At 39.0% G+C, this 25,476-nt stretch overlaps 1 protein-coding gene across 1 annotated transcript in view; it reads right to left on the bottom strand.

Annotated features, from left to right (window-relative positions):
• WDR7 (WD repeat domain 7) overlaps positions 1-25,476 on the bottom strand; it is a 289,363-nt gene that overhangs the window by 221,243 nt on the left and 42,644 nt on the right. Inside the window, exons 14-15 of the mRNA XM_081096649.1 lie at positions 19,993-20,188; positions 16,250-16,464 (exon numbers count right to left, since the gene is read on the bottom strand). Coding sequence (XP_080952775.1) covers positions 16,250-16,464; positions 19,993-20,188 — 411 coding nt within the window. The remainder of the gene's footprint in view (positions 1-16,249; positions 16,465-19,992; positions 20,189-25,476) is intronic.

The following is a 25,476-nucleotide window of genomic DNA, read 5'->3' as shown; positions in this document are numbered from 1 at the left end:
GCCTTTGCAGAGACGGTGGTCATAGAACTGAGGCTCATGAGATGAGTGGAAGTTAGCCAGAGGAAGTGGGGAGACAGGGGCACTGCAGACACAGCAAATAGCGAGTGCTCTGTTTACTGAACGCAGGTGAAGGAGACTGGGACACCAAGTTACAGTGCCCTGTGAAAAACTAAAATCCTGATTGATACCAACAGATCCCCTTCTTTCGTCTCTGCCTTTCTTTCATCTCCCTCTTCCTTTACACCCATCTATTCCCCTAGAAGAGTGGTTCTCACCTTCTGGCCCTTTAAATACAGTTCCTCATGTTGTGAACCAACCATAAAATTATTTTCGTTGCTACTTCATAACTGTAATGTTGCTACTGTTATGAATCGTAATGTAAATATCTGATATGCAGGATGGTCTCAGGCGACCCCTGTGAAAGGGTCGTTCGACCGCCAAAGGGGTCGCGACCCACAGGTTGAGAACCGCTGCCCTAGAAAATAGCACTTCCACCGAGACGGATTGCTGCCAGGTGTGATTGTGATTGGGGTGTGACTGTGATGAAGGAAAAGAGGTATCTTTATACAAACTCAGGAGAGGGAGATGTGTGGAAGACATTACCAGAAGGATCTTTGGATATACTTTGCCTCTTCCAGTTTACTGAGAGCACTGCATAGAATTCCAACTTCAACCACTACAAAACACATATACTTCTTGGACACTGCAGTAAACTGCCTCCCTCAGAAGACTGACTGATGAATATGTGTCCACCTGAAGTTAATTTTAGGGCCTGCAATACCACGTCACATAAATCATCTTATGAATTTCACATCTGAAAATTTGTAAAACCTCAAAATCATTGTCACTGGCTCGCAGCCTGGTTTGCCATCCAACATTCTGGGAGATTTCACCACCTATCTAGGTCAGTGATTTCCAACGTATGGTCTGCAGCCCTGGGTGGCCGCAGGGCTCCCTTATGGATATAAAACCATTCAAAGTTGGAAGTCAAATGGCAATGTTAAACTCAGGGTCATTTAGCGAGCTATTAAGGTCACATGTGCTAATTATGCTGCAGGTTGCTATTTCTATATTTTGCTATTTATAATTTTAACTTGGCATACGACCACAGTTTTTTGACTTTCATCACAGCCCATCTCCAGCCATCACTTGATTATATTCTCCTTTCTTTAATGTCCCCTCCTCCAAGAAGCCATCCCTGATCACCTCAGGCTAGGGCAGATTTCTGCAATACTTTCTGCATTCCTCAGCCATCTCACTTACTACACTGCATTGTATTTATCTGTTTATATTTCCTGGGGGTAAATATCATGTCTTATTCATTTTGGTTCTCCAGGGCCTAACACAGTACCTAGTAGCCAACAAATGTTTACTGAACTAGACTGATTCAATTCTCTAACAGAGCTTAGAGCTTATAAAAGTTGAGAAGTTTGAAAATCTCTTATATAGTCTAACAAAAAAACCCAATAATTTCAAGCACATTAAGACAAAAGAAATTACTGCTTACCTAAAGTACTAACATATTCATATTTAGCCACAAATCTTTATACTTCTACCAGATTTACTCCACAATGCCTTGAAGTTTCCAATTAAAAGTTAAATAGAAAGTGTCATACACAAGGGCTGGAAAGATCTGACTGCTGAGGAGGGCGTAGGGCTTAATCTATCTAATGTTCCTATTCTCTCAGCAATCTGCCATTTGATTTATTATGTGAGATGGTCAAAGAAATTTCTCCTTTGCTGTAGCTCACATAAGTTGCACAACAATCTAAATTTCTCGTCAGGTAGCATCGTGCATTAATCTATTGTCAAGGAAAAACAAAACTATCCTGAATTTAAAACCCTCTTAGAATAAGACTGCCTTTTCTTGGTTGAGAATTATATTTAAAGGATATAGCCTAAGAAATCCGAAACACCAATCAGAAAGAATATACGCACCCCTGTATTCACAGTGGTGCAATTTACAATAGCTAAGTTCTAGAAACAGCCCAAGTACCCATCAGTAGATGAGTGGATAAAAAAGCTGTGGTACATTTACACCATGGAATATTATGTAGCTATAAAAAAGAAGGATCTCTTACCATTTGAGACAGCATAGAGCAGCGGTTCTCAACCTGTGGGTCGCGACCCCTTTGGGGGTCAAACGACCCTTTCACAGGGGTCGCACAAGACCATCGGAAAACACGTATATAATGACATATTGTTTTGTGATTAATCACTATGCTTTAATTATGTTCAATTTGTAACAATGAAAATACATCCTGCCTATCAGATATTTACATTATGATTCATAGCAGTAGCAAAATTACAGTTATGAAGTAGCAACAAAAATAATTTTATGGTTGGGGGTCACCACAACATGAGGAACTGTATTAAAGGGTCATGGCATTAGGAAGGTTGAGAGCCACTGGCATAGAGGAACCTGGAAAGTATTATGCTAGCCAAATAAGCCAGTCAGAAAAGATAAGAATCACATGATCTCACTCATATGTGGAATCTAAGGAACAAAATAAAATGATGAATAAAATAGACCTAGAGATATGGAAGCATGGAACAGACTGGAATTTTGGAGGGAAGGCTGGGGTGGGAAGGTGGGTGGGGAAAGATTAACCTGGGAATTTATATGCATATATGCACAGCCCATGGACACAACAAAAATAAATTTAAAAGAAATTTATTTAATGTGAACTATAAATTCCATTCATAAATCCATTAAACACCTATTATGTGCAAGACACAGGGCCAATAAGGTTAGTTAAGTTTTAGGAAGAGGACTTCCCTTGCATACATCATTATAGATAGTGTTATGCAATGACTATGAAAAATCCTTGGTGTCTAATCCAAGGATCCTAAAAAATGGAAGAAAATCAAAAACCCTGTAATCACCAAAAAATTTAGTAAATGCCAATTAAATATGATTAAATATGTAGTTAGTTTTGAGAGTTTAGTTGCAGGAGGCAGCTGATCAATGATTCTCTCTCATCATTGGTGTTTCTATCTCCCTCTCCCTTTCTCTCTGAAATCAATAAAAATATATTAACGAAAAGAAAATGAATGCTTAATACTATTTCTCCTTAACTAATTCATTTCACTGAATTTACACTTAACATCAAGAATATAGAAACTTGGAGAGAAACCAAGAAGGCGGCATAGGTAAACACCTGAAACTGCTGCCTGGCACAACCACTTCAAAACTACAACTAAAAGACAAAACGGACATCATCCAAAACCACAGGAAGGCTGGCTGAGTGGAAATTCTACAAATAGAAGGAAAGAGAAAAGCACATTGAGACTCAGAGGAGGTGCGGAAGTAAAGTGCAGAGGTATGGAGGCGCACATGGAAAGGGCTGGCAACTGAGGACACAGTTGTCTTTTTCAATCAGGAGGGATTCTCAAGCTCCCGACTGCTCTGAACTCCAGTTCCGGTTGAGTCTCTGGGGACCCAGACTCATTCAGGGAGAAACTGGACTGTCTGGCATCGGTTGGAACTCGAGGGCGGTTTTCTCTCAGAGGTGCTTGCAGCGATTACCGGGGGACACTGAGACGCGGGGCCTCTTAAGGTAGGACTGAGGATCTGCCATAGTTGTTTGCTCTGCCCTGTTGATTCCCTGAGACCCCGCCCCACCCAAGCTGTGGGCAGAGGCTTTTGCATATGAAAGGCCTGGCCCGTTGCAATCTGAAAATTACCTAACAAACTGAAGCTGGGTCAGAGAGACCCAGAACTTCCAAAAAAAGGCCCAAGGCCCCACAGCAGCTTGCATTGCTTCACAGCTGGGCCTCATCTGGGAACCTCCAAATCCCAAAAAAGAAGAGGAATCTGCAGATCTCTCCGTAGCTCCTGCTGGGTAGCCTCAGGCAGAGGCTAAATTAGCACCTCCTTAGATATCCAAGACCCAGTGTACCCAGTGGTCAGAGTGGGACCATCCAGATTACAACTCCTCAGATCCATAAGGGACACACTCAGGGGGCAGACTTAGTGAGCACCAAAGCCCCACTGAAGCAAGTCTTGCCCCAGAAGGGTGTCTCCAGCACAGAAGTTCTCCCACTGCAGACACAGCTGATTCTCACAGCCAATTGGCCTGGAGGTCAATTCCTCCCACTGATACCTACAACAATCAAGGCTTAACTACAACAAGACTGCACAAAGCCCACAAAGGAGTGCACCAAGAGTGTCCACCTCAGGTAATTGGGGAGGCTGAGCCACTGGGCCCTATAGGACACCTAGCACAGAAAGCCACTCTACCAACACAGGGAAGCATAAAAAATGTGAAGACAAAGAAACAGGTCACAAATGACAGAAATGAAGGAAAGCAAACGAATGGATATAGAGTTCAAAACCACACTTTTAAGGTTTTTCAAGAACTTTCTAGAAACCGCCGATAAATTTAGTGAGACCCTCAAGAAATCTAGTGAGACCCTCAAGAATATGAACAAGGACCAACTAGAAATTAAGCATACACTGATGGAAATAAAGAATACTATACAGAGTTCCAATAGCAGACTAGAGGATCGCAAGAATCAAGTCAAAGATTTAAAATACGAAGAAGCAAAAATCACCAACTGGAAAAACGAAAAGAAAAAAGAATCCAAAAATATGAAGACAGTGTAAGGAGCCTCTGGGACAACTTCAAGCGTACCAACATCCAAATTATGGGGGGGTCAGAAGAAGATAGAGAGCAAGATACTGAAAATCTATTTGAAGAAATAATGACAGAAAACTTCCCCTACCTGGTGAAAGAAATCAACTTACAAGTCCAGGAAGCCCACAGAACCCCAAAAAAAGGAATCCAAAGAGGACCACACCAAGACACATCATAATTAAAATGCGAAGAGCAAAAGACAAAGAGAGCCCTAACCGGTTTGGCTCAGTGGATGAGCATCGGCCTGGGGACTCAAGGGCCCTGGGTTCGATTCTGGTCAAGAGCATGTACCTTGGTTGCAGGCACATCCCCTGTTCGGAGTGTGCAGGAGGCAGCTGATCGATGTTTCTCTGTCATTGATGTTTCTAACTCTCTATCGCTCTCCCTTCCTCTCCGTAAGAAATCAATAAAATATATATATATGAAGACAAAGAGAGAATCTTAAAAGCAGCAAGAGAAAAATAGTCAGTTACCTACAAGGGAGTACCCATACGACTGTCAGCTGATTTCTCAACAGATACTATGCAGGCCAGAAGGGAGTGGCAAGAAATATTCAAAGTGATGAATAGCAAGACCTACAAACAAAATTACTTTATCCAGCAAAGCTATCATTCAGAATTGAAGGTCAGATAAAGAGCTTCACAGATAAGAGAAAGCTCAAGGAGTTCATCACCACCAAACCAGTATTATATGAAATGCTGAAAGGTATCCTTTAAGAAGAGGAAGAAGAAGAAAAAGGTAAAGATACAAATTATGAACAACAAATACACATCTATCAACAAGTGAATCTAAAGATCAAGTGAATAAATAATCTGATGAACAGAATAAACTGGTGAATATAATAGAATCAGGGGCATAGAAAGGCAGTGGACTGACTATTCTTGGGGGGAAAGGGGTGTGTTGGGTGAGGGAAGAGATTGGAAAAAAATCGTACACCTATGGATGAGAACAGTGCAGGGGTGGGGGAGGGGGGTTAAGGGCAGAGGGTGGGGTGGGAGCCGGGTGGAGGGGAGCTATGGGGAGAAAAAAGAGGAACAACTGTAATAATCTGAACAATAAAGATTTAATTTTTTTAAAAAAACCCTCTAAAAAAAAGAATATAGAAACTTAAAGGAATTCTGGGAAGATCATGGCAGCATAGTTATTATATTTCTCTAAATCCCACATAGAAAGGCAATATTCATTTTTACCACTCAAAGGCAACCAAGTTAATATTTTTCATGTGTTTTTGTATTTACTCCCAGTCTCCCCAATCCCCATGTGGTAATATATTTTCTATGCTCATATTTATGGCATACACATGATTGTTTCTTTTTTTTTCTTCTTTTTTTTAAATATATTTTTATTGATTTTTTTACAGAGAGGAAGGGAGAGAGATAGAGAGCTAGAAACATCAATGAGAGAGAAACATCGATCAGCCGCCTCCTGCACATCTCCTGCCGGGAGCCGGTCCATCCTTGCTGTTTCAAGGGACCTGGCATATATAGCATACTGTTCTTAATATGTTTGCTCCCCTTAGCGCTGTGTGTTTTAACCAAGGTCACCTCTCCGAGAAAGGTTGTTTCCCCAGGTAGGAATTTTTCCCTGAAGTCAGGGAGGGGATGCCTCTCCTAGAAAGGTTGTTTCCCCAGGTAGGAATTTTTCCCTGAAGTTAGGGAGGGAATAAAACCCCTCAACTAAGTGCCAGGCAGATAATTAATCACTTTAACTATGAACAATCATGCTTAAGCTACATAATCTTTACTCCCTGGAATGGAGATAAGAAACGCCCTAACCTTTTGTAATAGAGATTGACAGGATTAAAATCAACTGGTATAAATACAGATGTAATAAGACAGCAAGACACAGAACTTAGGAGACAGAAAGAAGACAGCACCTACACAGAACCTACAGACAGAAGAACTTCGCTGGAGAGAACATGGCAAAAGATCCTGGACTGAACCTGACTACAGAAATTGGTAAGAGAACCTGACTAGAACCTGGTGACTGAACTTGGCTGGAGAACCTGGACAAAACCTGGCTGGAGAACCTAGCGAGGGAACATGGCTACAGAACCTGGCTGGAGAACCTGGAGAACCTGGCTGGAGAACCTAGCAAGAGAACATGGACACAGAACCTGGCTGGAGATCCTAGCCAGAACTTCGCTGGAGATCCAGACCAGAACTTGGCAGGAGACCCTGACAAGAGAACCCGGCTATGATGATCAACTGAACGCTGCCTCCGTGTCATTCCTTCTTCGCCGACTCCGTCCACATCTTTGGGGACCCCTGGACCCGCTGGGGTTGGACTCCGGCAATCTCCCACCGGGGATGTGCCTGCAACCCAGGTACATGCCCTTGACCGGAATCGAACCTGGGACCTTTCAGTCCGCAGGCCGACGCTCTATCCACTGAGCCAAACCGGCTTCGGCCACATGATTGTTTCTTACTAAGTGACATAAGAAAGGTAGAAAAAGGTCCAACTCTCCAATTGCTTACAAGTTATAATTTTCTGGCAGAAAAATTCCTGAAAGGTCTGAAGTTTGTTTTTGCTTTTTTAATGTTTTCTAACATTCAGCACAGAGCTAGGTCCACTCTTGCAACAGAATAGATATTTGTTGAATGGAGCTGACTAATGGCTATGATGAATGCTAGCCTAAGCCAGCATCACATACGACTGGGGAGGAGAAGAAAGATGGCCCTACAATGACTGCTTCTCCAAGCTATGAACGGAGCTTCTGCTGAAGATGAAAGGGTTAAAGGTGGCAGTCCAGTGCAAGACAGGAGATCAGTCACAGGAAGGTCAGGCTTTCAAGGACTTCCTTGGGGTTAAAAACAACAAAAATACCCTTTGTCCTTATTGGTGCTTTGAACAAAGTTACTGTAGGTCCCCCCAGTGGCAACACAACTTGGAGAGGTATGCTTTTCCTCTGCCTTTGATGTAAATTATAAAGCCCTTTGGATCCCTTTCTTGTGGTTAATTCCACCACCAAAGCAACTCTACACTGGTTAAAAGTTCATTAGTGTGCAACAATAGGCGCTTGATAAAATAAATGATGGTAGCCAATAAAATCTAGCCTTCTCATACTATCTAATCACATAGGAGAAAAGCTTACAATATAGAGTAAAGAGGAGAAAAGAAAGCAGTTTCTAAATCAGTCATCACAGAATAATCACGTTAGGCAAGGATTGTAAGTGATTTTATTATTTTTTTTGTTTTGTTTTAGAAAAACATATTTTTATTGATTTCCGAGAGGAATGGAGAGGGAGAGAAAGATAGAAACATCATCAATGATGAGAATCATTGACAGCTGCCTCCTGCACACCCCACCCTGGGGCCTGGGCGTGTGCCTTGAGCAGGAATGGAACTGTGACCTCTTGGTTCATAGGCTGACGCTCAACCACTGCATCATGCCAGCTGGGCTCAGTGATTTTCATTATTATTCTCTTCCGAGTTTTCTACTACAAACATACACTAAATACTACAAAAACTTGTACTCTAAAAAATAAGTCTTTAAATTGACAAAAGAATGAAAAAAAGAAAAGGACCTAATTGCTTGTTTTCAAGGACTATAACATTCTGATGAGGGCCGAGGGTCCCCTGGTTGCTGAGCAGCTGATGGCTTCTTTGCAGAGGAGGAGGCACAAGCCACACCTTGGGCAAAGGAGACAGCAGAGCATAGGGACCCAGTGGTGGAAGCATCTGACTGTGCTGGGAGGGGACTGAAGGCTTCTTACAGGAAGTGATGTTTCGGAACGGCTCAGGAGGACAAGGGGGGCTGGCATCTAGACCAGAGGGACAGAGTGATCCAAGACTTGAATACATCATACCCTGAAATTCCATTTCTAATGATTCATCTCATGGAAACATTCACAGCTTTGTTCAAAGATATGTCTTGACTAGCTTGAATGACTTAGAGTAGCAAAAAAATTAAAAACAACTTAAATGGTCAACATTTAGAGGATTCAGTAAACAATAACAAGCCCCTCAACCCCCAAGAAAACCCAAACCTCACTGCGATACTTAGTCTAAACAGACATGGAATGGAGCCTATTGAATGCAAGAGGGGCCCTGGTTGCGTCTGGGACTGGGACCATTTCCACCTGAGCCCATCTTATGCTCTGGGGTATGCAACAGACATCCTTAAACACAGTTCTCTGGAAAATTCAAGACCTGAACAAACTGGGTTTGGCTACAGGTTCAGCAAGTAGGCCAGCTTTATATTGATGCAACCAAGAGCTCCTGTAACATCTAGAAGCAATGAGTGCACGAAGCATCCAGCTGTGGTTTCTAATTATTATCCGCCATTACAGGGAATCACATAGACACTCAATAAAAGTTCATTCTCCTTGGAGACATTCCTCAACTAATCAGCCTTTACTTTTTTGGCTGTGAGAAACAAATAAACAAACAAAACAAAACAACAGCAAAAAAAAAAAAAACAAAGGTCATTTTCCTCCTATAGTCACAATTTATTCCTTTTTTTTATTTTTCTTAAGATTTGCCAGCTTAACTAAGGCTTCCTAACTTTATTTATTCAAGACTAGACAACAAGTAGCATGCTATAAAGTTTTTATCCTAATAACCATTTAGAGGAAGCAAAAAGTAAATTTATATACACACTTATAAATATAATAAATATATATCAGCATATTCATATTTTGTATTAAAATTCATTCAAGTTTTGGGGTAGAATGTTAAGCGAGTTTAATTGATTCTTCAAAGGTCATACATATCATAGGAATTTTTCTGCAGCCAAAAGAGCTCGCCAGACAAGGCCCAGTATTCTGTATATAACATCATTTGGCGTGTCCCAGTCTCTCTTCACAGTGCCCTTTGTGCAATGAATCATAAAGTCAATCCAATCAATCCAATTTTTTTTCAGAGCGACTTTTGTAAGCAAAAAACACAGAGTAGCTTATGTTTGACTTCTAAATTCCATTCTCTTACCTAGTTACACAGAATACAAAGCTACTGACCTTTGCAAATATTGCTCATTCAAGTTTTTAGACTTTTGACTAATTAGACAACAGAGAGGTAAGGTGAAAGATAAATCATCCTGGTCATTTTTCAATTTCTTCCACCTGGTGATTTTTCAATATATAACAGGGTGATTCTGATTGCTATAACAATGCCTATGATATAGGTACTGAAGAGAAAAGTACGCACACCAGGCCTAAGAAATGTCTTCCCAGCTTCACTAATATAATCCCATTGGCGTCCCCGAAGATCTCCTCACCAAGAACCAGTGTTTATGGCAAGTATTTTATAAAAAACGGGTCACAAAGATCCCCTGATATGCTCAGACCATCTTAACACGTTCATTGATGCCTTCATCAAACACCACCACATGCTATCTATGATTCACTAATTATTTATGTATTACAAATCTTCTAACTCCTAATCAGTACACTACTTACACTGGGTGTTAAAAAGGATTAAAAAAAGATGACTCTACCTTTAAGGGATTAAAACAACTTCTTCCCTTTTAAGAGATATTACAGCCTACTTTTCCCCTCTCCCCATGGCAAATAAATTGGTTATATTCACCTCCCTCTTTCAGAATTACGGATGATAAGGAGACAATGGCTGGTAAGGATGAGTTCTCCAACTCTATCCTCAATACCACGTCCTCTCACATAACTCCACCAGTTACCCCCTCCACCAACAAAAATACCAGAGAGCGCCTACATGCAGTGTAAAAGCTGCTCTTCACCCTATAGCCATGGAAGCTACCACTCCTCTTTTCTCCCAGGGAAACTTCCTCCACCCTCTCTACTCCACTTCATCTCCTACTCATTTCTAGCTCATGAGAGGCTGAGTTCCAACCCAACATCCACAGAAGCTCTTACTAATGATGGCCACTGACTTCCCCAATGACTAACTTCAAACACTCTTTTCACTTCCCCACGTCTTAATGTCATTTCATTTCTCTGATCAGCTCTGGACTTTTGCTTCCTTTACTATTTATTTTCAATTATAAATGTGACCTAGGCCATTGGAGGTAACTTGCCCAAGGTCACCCACAGGAAGCCAGTTACAGAGATGTACACAAATATACTTGTCACCAGAACCCAGGCTCTTAACCACTCCTTTGAACTGCTTTTCAAGAATAGGATGTGAGGGCGATCTGGCTTCGACATCTGTCACCCCACTGATCGCCAGGGTTGATTCAGCTGATCTGGCTGGCTAGGTGGGTGTGCCCCTCCTCCCTCACCGATCCATATGTGTCCCTCCCGAAGCTGCGCGCTCGGTCGAAGAGGACAACCTTCCCCCCCAAGGAGAGGACTGGTCTTCGGTCAAGGGTATACAAGTAGCTGCGCTCCCCTGCTAGAACCTTCAAACAAGCTCTCAAGAATAAAGCAAAGGCTATTCCATGGAGGAACTGTACCCACAACCTTCCTGTCAATAATGCCATCTTCTGTTGCAGGGGCCAGTAAACCATGACCAGGGGCCAAATCCAGCCCGTTGCCTATTTTCATAAATAAAGTTTCACCAGGAGCCAGTCACACTCATCCACTGACATGTCGTCTGGGGCTCCTGTCACACTCTAATGGCAGAGTTGAATCCAGAAGAAAGAGACTGTACAGTCTACAAAGCCTGAATTTTTACTATCAAGCACTTTCTACAATATGTTTTCCAATCCCTATGCTAACCAACTGGTTTTTAGGTTCGTCATTTGCAAATTTGAGGACACTAATAACTAACTCATGTATTTGCAAGGAGAATTAAGGAAGACAGCATATCTGGAATAATCTAATGATAGCAGGCATTGCAAAATGTGAACTGCAGTCTAATAAGGCTCTACACCCCAGCATTTGCGTAGGGGAAAAATCATGTCCCTACTCTTGCTGACCATCATGTCACTTCTTTCTTGGAGGTTTTTTTCTCCCCCATCTCCCAATACAGCAAAGAAGAGGCAAACATCTCCTATTATAATCAGCCTCAAGGCCTATTCCAGGAGTTGCTCATTTCTGTTAACAGGTCCACCATCCTCCCTCCAATCAGACTTTGATGCCTGAAATCATCTTGTATGTCTCCTCTCTTCTCTTGCTCATTTGGTTTTCTGTTTTGTTTTGTTTTTTAAATATATTTTTATTGATTTCAGAGAGGAAAATAAAGGAAGAGAGAGATAGAAACATCAATGATGAGAGAGAATCACTGATTGGCTGCCTCCTGCACAACCTCCACTGGGGACCGAGCCTGCAACCTGCGCATGTGCCTTCGACGGGAATCGAACCTGGGACCCTTCAGTCTGCAGGTCAATGCTCTATCCACTGAGCCAAACCAGTTAGGGTCTCTTGCTCATTTGTGAAGTCCTGTTCATTCCACCTACACAATAGCTTACAAGCCATCCCCTCTTCTACATTTCCACTGCCTAATCCTAGTCCAGTCCCCAGTACCCCTCACTATATCATCCCAGTAGTTTCACAATTCATTTCCTACATCAATATTTACGTGTCCGGCATACAAATGTCAGATATGGCAAAATACTTCTTAAACAAAAAATATCCTTTTAAGGCTATTCAATAGTTATTCTACTAGGTTTGAAATGACATCTCATTATGGTTTTAATGTGCATTTTCCTGATGTCTAATGATATTGAATGTTTTTTCATGTGCTTATTGGCCATTTGATCATCTTTTCTGAAGTGGAAATTTATGGTTTTTGAAAACCTGAAGTGTTGGGTTGTTCATCTTTTAATTACTGGTTTATATATTTATGATTAATATTCATCAGACATATGTATTACTATTTTTTAACCAGGCTGTGGCTCACTTTTATATAATGGCATCTTTGATGAAGAGAAAAGAAGACTATTCAATATTGCATCACTATTCACTGAGTTAAGTCCTCAGCTTTGCATTCAAGCTGATCAGACAATGAATCCAACGTATACCTCCAAACTAACTTTGCACTAAATTTCTTGGGTACTTACTATGCTTCACATACTAAATTGAGCACTAGAAATAAAAAGGTGAGGAATTCACCTACTATCCTCAAGAAGCTCAGAATCTAAGAGGGAAGACAGACATCAAGAAAAGAAGAAATACCCCATACAAAATGAGGTGTTTTAGAAAAGGTCTAACAGGAAGGTGTGAGCACAAACAGAATGCAAGAGAACTGATGCTGCCACAGGGGACTGAGGGAATAAGAGTTGGAATGGCTTCACTATTGTCCAAGAGGAAAGGGATTAAAGAAGCAAGAGTGGGAGGGAAAATAAAGGTAAAAGATATAGAATCCCTACCATTTATCAGCCTCCCCCCCCACCCCCACCCCCAAAGCAGTGGTTTTAAACTAGAGACAATTTGGACCCCCAGGGCAACATAAGAAAAAATTTCTGACTGTCACACTGGGGAGAAGGGATATTACTGTCAAGCAGTGGATAGAAGACATTCTACCTTACACAGGACAGCTCCCCCCTCCAAAAACACACACACACACACACACACAACAACAACAACAACAAAGGATCCCATCAAAAATGCAAAATGCCAATGCAGTTCTGAGGTTGAGCAACCCTGGTCCAGCGCCACAAGGAACAGGAATTAAAGAGCGGGTATAGTTGAGATAACTCCAGTTGGAACACTGACGATACAGTGATGGCAAGGAAGGAGAATGAGTTATGCCTGGACAACCTTGCTCAAAAAAACCGAAGAGGAGAAAGCAAAACCGAACAGAGAGCAAAGCTATTAACAAATGATCCACATCTCCTGCTCATGAACAGAGACAGATTTGATTGTCAAGTCAAGACAATCAACTGTGAGGGGATGGAGAAGATGGGGACAAAGAGGCTAACGCAGAAGCCAGCAACACTTCCTGTTACACATCATCCGATTCAAGGGATGTTCACTACACAGCGGGTACCAGATGTCCCGGGGGAAACACAGAGATAAATGAATCACAATCCACGCCTGCGAGGAGGGTGTATTTCAGTGGGAAGAATTAGATAAGTACATAAGTTATTATAATAAGAGGGAAAATAAGACACATGTCCTAAGAGAAATGCACTGGGATTCAAATACACGCATCTTGCAAAGATTCAATGTAGGGAGAAAGGATAATTCTACTTAGTATCTTCTTGATCTTCCAGTGAAAGAAAAAAGTCATAGGACAGTGAATTCTCCATTTTTGTTTGCAAAGCCATAATAAACATAATTAGCAATACAAAATATGTTTACTTCCAAATAGCCCGATTGCTAACAACAACCTACCAAGGATAAAGCAGGATCCTTCTATAGAGTGTCCCTGCAGAGTTCTGACTTTCTGTTGAGGGACCCATGAAAAAGTTAGTTCCAGTATCCTAGAGAAAGTCCTGCATTAAGAACTTAGTTGTTTGTTTTTTTAACTTTGGGTGGATTTTATTTCTCCTAAGATTAGAAATAACCTCTGAAGGGGCCTCAAATTCAACATGAGAAAATAGTTAGAGAAATCCCTAATGGTCCAGCCAACATACATTTTTCATAAAGTGATTATCTTCCTGCAGCCTCAGCTTCCTAAGCCTTTCCCCCTCCTATAATTGTTTTCCTTGTAGGCCAGGCAACAATTACCACTGCTACAAGACTGAGGAGGTTCACAAGCAATATATTTTACAATACATAAGTGTAGTGTCTCTGATATCTGGTGCTTTTATCACTAATTGCACTATAAAATGCGCTATTAAAACAGGGACAAACAAGATTGTAAAAATCACATAATGGACCATGACCACTTACAAAAGCCATTCATAAATGTTACCATACCATTTCTATTTCTTTAATTTTCCAGATATATAGTTATTTTTCCAAATTCTTACTTCTAAGGGATACCAACAAGAAAAATAATATATTTGGAAATTACATATACATGCTTTCCCTTGAATATACTGTTTTTTAAATTTGCTCACAATTAAAATGATATAGAACATTAATGTGCTATGAACACTGAATTCCTAGGAACATTTACATGGTCCCTTGAAAAAAATTATAGGCCTGGCAAATGTACTTAGGCTGTGATTTCTATTCAAACTTAAAGCATGGGACTGAAGACATGAAAATAAGCACAGAAGGATTTCATAATTCTAATCTATGAAATATACAATATAATAAAGCCAATAAAGTATTTATATCTGTAAAAATCCAGAATGATCAAATATTACTGCCAATTACTGGAGGACATGGGCCACTGGATCTGCCTATAGTATTTCATATGTCATTAGCACTAATTTATGGGCAAATTTTCAAGTTTGCAGGTCAGCATTTCAATGTCTTCACTATTTATTCATATGTCAACCCATTTAAAATAAGAAAAATCAGGAATAAGAGAGAATAAAAATAGAAGTATTTGTGTTACCCATTAATAATTCTAATGAATACTTAGATGGAATTAGAAATTTTATGCAGTGTCCCAGCTGGCATGGCTCAGTGGTTGAGCATCAACCCATGAACCAGGAGGTCACAGTTCAATTCCCAGTCAGGGCATATGCGTGGGTTGCAGGCTCGTTCCCCAGTGTGGGGTGTGCGGGAGGCAGCCGATCAATGATTCTCATCATTGATGTTCCTATCTCTCTCTCCCTCTCCCTTCCTCTCTGAAACCCATTAAAGATATATATATATATTTTTTTTTAAGATGGAATTTTAAGTTCCGACTCAGATGAAATATTGGGATTGTCTCTAAGTTTCATTATCCCATTACCAGAGACAAACTAGTTCTAATAATACCAGAGAACACAAATACCACACACCAAATAGAGGCTAGCCCCAACAAAATTAAAGATAAGTAACCAATTAATGAACTGGGATTGTTTCTTCTTTTAGTGGGATCATTTTCTTTTAACTGAAAAAGAAACAGATGCTTTGATCTTAAGTGTCAGCAAGAACATGGGACTGAGCAGGGCCGGACATTAAAATGCCGTCACTTGTGCGAGTCTACTGCGCCTAGTCCCAAGTATTTCCTTCAGTCCCTTTTTCCGGTTGGTATCCCTTAGAAATAATGGTCCAACTTCACTAAAATCAAAACCTACTTTTAAAACACACTGATAAGCTGCAATTACAGACATCTTAACTGTGTACCTAAATTATTATGTTTTCTCCTAGAGATATTAGCGAGTGCTCAATCCTTCAAAAGGAAAACTGTCAGAAAGCCAAGAAGATATATTATATATAAAACATTTCCTCTGGCCCTGGCCGGTTTGGCTCAGTGGATAGAGCATCGGCCTGCGAACTAAAGGGTCCCAGGTTCGATTCCGGTCAGGGGCACATGCCTGGGTTGTAGGCTCGATCCCCAGTGGGGGACTAGCAGGAGGCAGCCAATCCATGATTCTCTCTCATCATGGATGTTTCTATCTCTCTCTCTCCCTCTTCCTTCCTCTCTGAAATCAATAAAAATATATTTTAAATAAAAATTTCCTCTCACTTTAGGAACTGAAATCACTGAATTCAGTAGCAACCATGTTAAAATATTTTTAATGGTAAGAATAATTTACTTTTCAAAATGCCGAATACTCATAATACTCTAAAACTATGTTGGCTAAGCCAAAATTTCCATCAGAAGATTATTTTTCACCAGCTCCTCTCCCAAAATTATTCCCTGAGATATGCCAAAGCTGTGTTACTAAATGAAGCTAAAGGGGGCCCACATCCAAAACTTACTTTGTCAGATGCCTCAGAAGCCAAGAGGTTAGTTGCAAGGGTTTGTAGCTTATGATGGGCCATATTCTTCAGAGCAGCAAGGCTGCGTCTGGTCACGGCTTGTTTCAGGTTGACTGCCGGATGACTCAGCGAATCAACTGCGGCAGGAACCGCTTCATCACAGGCATTCAGTATCTCTACGGCCGTTATCCCCATCACACAACGATCCAACGCACCTGCACGACATACGACATATATTACACACACCATACAATTTTAAATAGTTTAAGACCAAAAAAAAAAAAAGCAGGGACTTTTTTATGTGGAAATATGTTTTAATAGTGCCTCCGGAAACATTTTCTTGTATTTCCTTCTGCTAATGATCTCCCATGTAGCATTACCTTTATTGTGACCCTTCCCGTAAGGCCCCTACCACAACTTCCCAACAAAGGCAAGTTCAGAGCCAAGATTTTAACGACCTCCCCCAGGCTTTTCCACTTTCTCTACTCTTCCAAAATGGTCTCCTGGATCAATCCACACCATTACTCTACTACGAACATCAAAGTCCATGACTTCACCTTCCTCTAAATAACAACAACAACAAAAAACCCACGAAGTTTGCTATTTTTCCAGTTTATTCTATTTGAACAATTCCTGAAGCTTTTCTTTCTCTAGGAAATCTCCACTAAACGGGGGGTGGGGCGGGGGGATTATAACTTCTCAGTCTATCTGCAAATTTCTTGACTCTTATTCTTAACATCCAATGGAATGTCTTCCGGTACTACTTCAGCTTGAAGCCACTTCAACGCTTCTTCACTGGGCCATACTGTCCATTTAACTCCATCTATACATTTATTGTCTAAGTTAAGGTGCAAAATCCTTCCTATAAAGCAATTCAATAGCAAACAGAAAATTATACAATACGCATGTGTAGTTTTAGTGTGATACGGCTTCATTTGTGAAAATACATTCCCAGAACACTAAGAAGGATAAAGTATCTCCTCAGAGTTTAAATACATTTCATACATCAAACTTTGCCTGAAACTGACTTATTTAGCTTCATTATTTATTTACTTAATAAATAAATAAATTCAATAAATAAATAATGTCAATACCTTCAGGATGTGCTTAACTAACTCCCCAGAGACCTTTACATCATTAGTTAAAGCCTGAACAGCAGGGGGAAATAATGTATACTCCCTGTTTTGGTTGATATCCAAAATAAATTCTGCTTCTTCATATTTATCTCAATTAAAGACTGCCATGTTGACTAACAGTTTACCAAAAATCCTCCTGAAGGTCAGAATTGTGAATTCTGTGTTATGTATGGTTTACACTAAAATGGGCTTAATAATACTAAACTAGTTATAAGAATAACATCCTCCAGCATATCTACAGTTAGGGGTCATTTGTCATTTCCTTCTATGGAAGTTACTGGAAAAGTAACTTTGTCTTTCAATAAGGTTGCATTTGTCAAAAATATAAAATTTAAAGTATCTGAAATATTCAAGTATCATTATTTAAGTATGTATCTGAAAAATTCAGGAAAATTATACTACCTTCTTTTGTCATATTTATTTCATTTTTTAAAGTCCTATACAAGTTCATCATAGTTTTGAATTTAAAATGTAATAATTGTTAATTTAATATTTATAGTATTTTAAAAGAGCATTTTATGAATGTCATTATTGCTATAAAAACATTCTTCAATTCCCAAAAAAACATATTTCTAAATATAAGGTCATATTCCCAAGTTCAACAAAGCAACAGATTAAGCACCATGTATAATAACACACACGCATGTACACACACAGAGAAACTTACTTGTACATCAACACACATATATACATACTTATATTATGTCTGATACTCACCAAGTAACTATGTCATTTTATTCTCCCATTAACCTTACAAAATAGGAACTATTATCTTCATTTTATGGAGAAAATTGAAGGACAAAAGCCCAGTGACTTGCTGTAGGTCACAGTGCTGGTAAGTGGTCGATTCTAAATTCAAACCAAGCGTTCTGACTCCAGAGCCCAAGACAAACTCTGTATAATTGGTTGGTGGAGTGGACCAAATCAGCAAACACAAAGCTGTGCTGCGCAACAGATACAATGTGACCAAAAGGACACAAAAGTAAGATTTTTATGCATACAAAATTGCATATGTAGTATGACAGCAATTCTGGTTTTAAAAATGGACAGATGCCCAGCTGGTGTGGCTCAGTGGTTGAGCGTCAACCTATGAACCAGGAGGTTGGGGTTCGAATCCCAGTCAGGGCACAGGCCTGGGGTTGTGGGATCCATCCCCAGTGTGGGGTGTGCAGGAGGCAGCCGATCAATGATTCAATGATTCTCTCTCATCACTGATGTTTATATCTCTCCTCCCTTCTGCTCTGAAATCAATAAAAATATATTAAAACAAAAAACAAAAACATGGGCAGAAACAAGACTATAAAAAAACATGTTACAATGCTAACATTTAGCAACCTGGGTTTATCTTTTCTAATACTTTTGTGCTTTTAAAATTTGACAAAAGGTATGAACCTCTTATACTATTAGACAAAAAAAGGAAAAGATAAGTGCAAAAACAGTTTCTGAGAATGCTTCCTTTTGACAAGACTGTCTTTATATTATCTGTTAAGATAAGAACTCTAAAAAAAAAAAGGATTGCTGACAGTATGGCTATCTGTTCCAAAAATATATATGAGAACTCCTACTGCACCACAGTGCAGGCAAAAATATAATAAATAAATAAATAAATATTCTGATTTCAAAAAAGGACTATTTAAAACCAACAAACAAAAAAGATGAAATAAAGGGGAAAATTTTGGTAGAAATACAATATAGTACAATACAACTAGAGATGTAAAAAGAAGTTTTAATCACTGGTACATGATTACTTAAATGAGTAAAAGTAGAATAAAATGTGTTTTTAAAGCCTAAACTAATAAACACATTCAATTACATACTTAAGAGATTTCCCAGAGAAAACTAAAAGAGTCTATGTTAAACATGACAGATCACTGCCTTTACTTTTAAGCTAAGCATTACTTGCTCTATATTATGCCTTAAACATAAAATCTTTGGAAGTGAAACTTTAAATGTTCTCTCTAGAACTTGAAACTTTCATTTCAATCACCTCCTACAATTAACTGCCCTGTATTGCTTTTCTGTTGTTCAAATAAAAGAGGGTTTTCTCTATTTCCACTGTTTCTGAATCTGAGACAAAAGTGATTTCTTCATCTTGCTCACATTTTGCCTCATGAATTATATAGATCACTGAATTTTGGGTCTGTTATCTATATGTCTGTCTTGATGTGTATATTGTCTTCAATTACATTCCTTTAAAAATTGGCCAACTACAAGTATTTAGCATAGTACAACACTTAGAAATAGCAGCGATCAAAAATAAAAGTAGCAATCTTATTACATTTCAAGGCTTTTTTCTCTTATAAAAGATTTTTAATTTCTAGGAAATCAAATGTACCCATTTAATTTTCGTGTCTATCTCTCTTTTTAAAAAATATTATTTTTATTGATTTCAGAGAGGAAGGGAGAGGGAGATTGAAACATCAATGATGAGAGAGAATCATTGATCAGCTGCCTCCTGCACGACCCCTACTGGGGACTGAGCCCACAACCTGGGCATGTGCCCCTTACCAGAACTGAACCCAGGACCTGTCAGTCCACAGGCTCACAGTCTATCCACTGAGCCAAACCGGCTAGGGCTCGAATCTATCTCTTGACACTCGTTCTTACCAGTATCCATCTGCCAGACGTACACAGAGCCATCTGAACATCCCACTACTAGGTAATCATCAGAAGGCCTCCACTTAATCACTTGAATGGGGAAAAGATGACGAGATGCCAGCATAATGCATTTTTTCTCTCGCAAACTTAGGAGTCCTACTGAGTGGTCACTGGCTACAGAGCAGACGCAGTGCTGCACTCTTGCCTGAAAAGAAGAATAAACCTCAATTACATTTAGATTAAATTCAGAGTAAAATGGATCCTATCCTCCATAAGGTATACCACACCTAATTAGGCCATCATGACTCCTGAAAAACCATCCATAATATTTGATTGTGCTGAAAATATGGTCCTTTACGTTATACATAAAACACCCACTTCAGTCATCACCACACACACACACACACACACTCACACACACTTAAGCCTTGATTAAGGGTGGAAAAGATGCGTTGGAAAAATCTGCCGTTCACATGTGAAGATGGCCTTACTGAAATGATTGCTCTATATGAGCAGGCAGAGCTGGGGGAACATTGATCTGTTATTATGTGTTCTCTCTCCACAGTGTGAACTTCCCTTTGTTAGCGGCCAGGGCTGCTCTCTGTGGTGCTGCTTTCTGCTTGTGACTCTCATTTAGACCCATGCTCTTCCCTGCTCCTCTGCTCAAAAACAATGCCCTCCTGGTCCCTCTGCCACAATCATTTCTGAGGAGCCACGGATAGTCTGTATTATCTGTGGATGTGCTTCACAGCTTCTGTCTATAATGTCAGGGATCACACCACCTCACCCACACACAATAGCCAATTAAACATTCGGCTGCGCATTTTCTGTTCGTCTCCGGTTTTTGCCCTTCAATTTCTTTTTAGCACAAGATGCAATATAAATAATCGAACAAAGATGGTAAAGATTTTTCACTAGCAACAGAGAACACAATCCACGACCTGGAAAATTAAAAATGAGTCTTTATACTTTTTGAAATAATTTCTAAGCAATTTTAAAACTTAATTAACTTTTTTAGTGACTCAGTAGATTATGCTTTTAGCGCATGCTAAGAAGAAACCATATAAAAACAGCCGTCTGAAACTCGTGATTGTATATACTGAGGCTACTTATTCCAGATGAGGCCCAATGCACTACATATACACTATCCCTTCAATGCACCCAAAGGGGAAAGCTCTCCCACTTCACCCTGCTGGCCTTCGCTTAAGTAAAATAGCCTGTGCTTAGCTAAAGAACAATAGTTCACTGATTGGTCTATTATCTCATTGAGTGAGAAATGCTGACATGTATCAAATTTCTTTAAAAAGGGAGGGTATGGGAGGCCAAATGTACATGGGAAACTTCCAAGAACGTTTAACAACCTTTAACACAATATCACTCATCTATAAGTTTATGTGACTATGGTAAGCTAGTTTTTGAGGAACACAGTTTGGGGGGAACTGCTTTAACTGGTTTCTTTTATGTTTTGGCTACTAAGAAACTCGGGTCTCAATTTTCTGGCCGTAACAGTACAAGGCCTTGGGCACACATTCCTGAATGAGGAGTCTCACTGGTCTCATCTACTTTCTGCTCTCATTTCTTCTTCACCATGATTAGCTTTATTTTTAATCCTATTGAATAATGTTTATCTTATTATTATTATTTTAATCCTTAAATTATTATTATTAATTTTTCCATTGATATTGAGAGAGAGGGAAAGACAGAAAGAAATATCGATGTGAGAGAAACACATTGATTGGCTGCCTTTTGCACCTGCCCCAACCAGGGCCTGAGCCAGGTAGGAGCCTGCAACCAAGGTGCATGCCCTTGAACGGGATCGAACCTGAGACCCTACTGTCTGTAGGTTGATGCTTTATCCACTGAGCCAAACAGGCTAGGTCAATCATGTGTTTTTTTTAAAGAACCTAAAATCTATTTTTGAATGAAACAGAAGATTAATAAAACGTAGGTACTAAGATTTAACTACTGTTTTCTTAGATTTGGGTGTTTTATTCTTTTATTCTGTGTTAGCTTTATTTGTACTTTTTGTTTTATGAATATTTTAAATACTATAATAAATGCAGCCTGAGTTTACTAATTTTAAAACTAAGTTCGGAAAGATCATCTTAAAAACCTTTATTAAAACATCATATAGAAGTTTCTCAAACAAGCATTTGTCAAGCTTACTTATTTCATGTTTCTTGATAAGCATTCAATTGAGACATAAAACATGATTTCTTTCTTTAAAAAAACATATTGAGGAATGGGGGGGTAGTTGACTTGTGGCTCATAAAAATTAGCTTTATAATTAAGCAGTAAATCAAAATAAAGTGGCAAACTACAAAAAATTTCATTTAAATATAGGCAATGTTAAAATAAAACAGGGTAAAAAACATAAACATATATGGCTTTATTTTCAGTTATTTCACACTACATACCAGACATATATCAGTAACTGAAGATAATACAATGGAGGCTTTACATTTCTACAGATTACCATTAGTGCTGACTTTGTATTTATCAAATATATCCATCATTCAACTTACAAAAAGAGATGTTTGCTACGTAAATGGTTAACTTCTATTTCCTATTTTGCAACATCAATCAGCCAAAAAGTGGTTATGTATGTATTTCTCTCATTAGAGAAAATACATCTAACGGATTTTTTTTTTTAATTCCTATAGTCAGTAATATTATAACTATGTATGGTGTCAATGGGTTCTAGACTTACTGGGGTGATCACTGCAAAAGTTATATAAATGTCTAATCACTATGCTGTACACCTGCAACTAATTATTAATGTACGTCAACTATAATTGGAAAATTTTTAAATTTTTTAGATAATACTTCCGAAACAGCATACTTTTCATCTATTCATGTCTTTTAATCAAGCGCAGATCTGCCACAGTATGCAAAACACCTGTCACGACTTTTGATTCTGCTACTTCGACTCACAAACTCTCCAAAATCGTCTTTAGAATGAGCTAATTCTTAATTAAAGGCATACTCCTAAACTAGCCTACTTGTTAGCCCCAAGTTCACTGTCATTTCAATAATATTCACAAACCTCTTGTCATTCTTTTCAAAGAGTAGAAAAAAATGAGGCATGAGCCTGGGTGACATTTATTTTACCTTAAAAAAAATGGCGAATTTTTACTAATATTGTTTACTGTGTTCGGTGTTCCTCAAATTATGGTCTATTGGTAGATCGCAACATCTGAGATCACAGGAAACTGACAACCACTTAACTACACATTCTCTCTCTCTCCCCCTCTCTGCACCAAATACCTCTTACTGTAGTTTATAATTGCAGACATTAGGCAAACAAACAAAAAGGCCACCCCTTCCTATAAGAAACTTGACCTTCAGCATCAACCCCTCATGAGAAATTCACCGTCAGAACTCTCACCCTCCCCACTTATATGCAGGTGGACAATTTCAAAACTTCAAGAAAATGCAATCCATCCTCATATAAAGATTTAAAAGCTCTAGTTCATGTTATCACTCTATTAGTAAAAATAAAGGACATACAGACCAAATATTAAATAATACCACTGGATCTGCTTTAAATAAAAAGATTATAAGATACAATTTTCTGAAGGGAAACAAAGAACTACAATTCCAAAAATTCTAGCTTTTTGTTTCCACATAATGGATTCTAACACATACATTTACATCAATATGTTTTAAAGAATAGATCTGTTCTTTCATATAGTGCAAAAATGATGAAAATTGGCAAATGACATGCTCCATCCACACACAAAAATGATCCAAAATAAAAATGACACATTGTTCCTATAAGGAAAAATAAGCAGCTGAAGAGTTAACTCTAGCTTTACTGTAATAAGCAACAGTCTGGAAATAGCCAAAATAATCAAGACTAAAAACAAAAAAAACAAAAAAAAATCAATATTACTAAGCCCAAGAAAGCATAGTTATTAGAGGTACTTAACTCACCAGAAAAGATGGTTCTTTGCTTTTTAAATATGGATTAAAATAAATCTAATTTTTCTTCTTTCAAGAAAATGCTAGTCCAACTCATGTGAAGAAAACTGGCCTACAGTGGAAATGGCCCAGTACAGTAAAACCTCATTAATTTTGATTCCACTAATTAATTCTGAGGTGGTTACCTTTGCAGGCTGTGTGAAAACAAATTAATGGTATAAACAAAGCAAACGTCGAGCCTATTTAAATGGAAAATGGAAAAAGACCACTCTGAAGCACCACTTTGGTATTAATTTTAATTCAACAATGGACAGCGTAACAATAAATAATTCTCAGCTATCTGCTAAATGAAGGCCCTTAAAAGATTTGCTAAAACACAATTAACTTGGTTTATTCTTATCTATCCTCAAAAGTATTAAAGAAGCACTTCTTAAAGAATATATTATAGCCCCTATCTCTCTTTGATTTAGACCTGGCTTCCCCACAAATGAGCTGAATTATTATTATTATTAAATTCCAGAGATCTTGGTTATTGAATATTTTCTTCACCAACAGTGATTTGTTCTATAATTTGATTAATTTCATTCTATTTAATATTTTTTTCATTTCAACTGGAAAAGTCACCTAAAACATTAGTTAACATCAGGGCATTAAAATGAGAATGTGTCTTAAGACATTTAAATTGTGTAATTAAAATAATAACACAACTACTAAAAAATGGGAACCTTATATCTTTAAATTAATTGCAAAGCATTTATGCTCAGAACTTCTTTTGATCACACACCCATTCATTAAAAAAGTTTGCAATGTATTCCCATTATACATATATTTATAAATTACATATGTACTGTGCCAATATATCATGTATGCTGTAAACAATGAACAAAAATATATATTTCAAAAGGATGACTCAAAGTTTAAATAAACATATTTAAGATGAAGTGAAAATTGTCATAAAGGTCTTGCTAACAACTTTAACTTTATATTAGCACTAGAGGCCTGGTGCACGAAATTCATGCACTCAGGGAGGGGGGTCCCTCAGCCCGGCCTCCTGTGCCCTCTCATAGTCCAGGAGCCCTCAGAGGATATCGGACTGATGGCTTTGGTCAGACATCCTTAGCACTTCCGCGGAGGTGGGAGACGCTCCCGCCACCACTGCTGCACTTGCCAGCCGTCAGCCAGGCTTCTGGCTGAGCGGTGCTCCCCCATGGGAGCACACTGACCACCAGGAGGTAGCTCCTGCATTGAGCATCTGCCCCTGGTGGTCAGTGCACATCACAGCGACCGGTTGTTCCACTGTTCAGTCGATTTGCATATTAGCCTTTTATTATATAGGATAGAAAGGTTTTATTGTTGTAGTAGATGCAAATACATATTTTATATAATTATGATTTTTTATACCTTCCTGCCAGATTGATCAAATGATCACTGCTTGATGGAAGAGAGTGCAGAAGACAGGGAAGACAGGGGAGGGTGGGCTGGTGGGAGGTAATCAACCAAGGACCTTGTATGCATACATGCATGGCCCATGGATACAGACAATGGGACAGTGAGGTCCAGGGGGGGGGG

Source organism: Myotis nattereri (assembly GCF_964212035.1).
Source record: "Myotis nattereri genome assembly, chromosome: 8".
Classification (NCBI taxonomy): Eukaryota; Metazoa; Chordata; class Mammalia; order Chiroptera; family Vespertilionidae; genus Myotis; species Myotis nattereri.
This window is presented reverse-complemented; position numbering and strand designations above follow the sequence as displayed.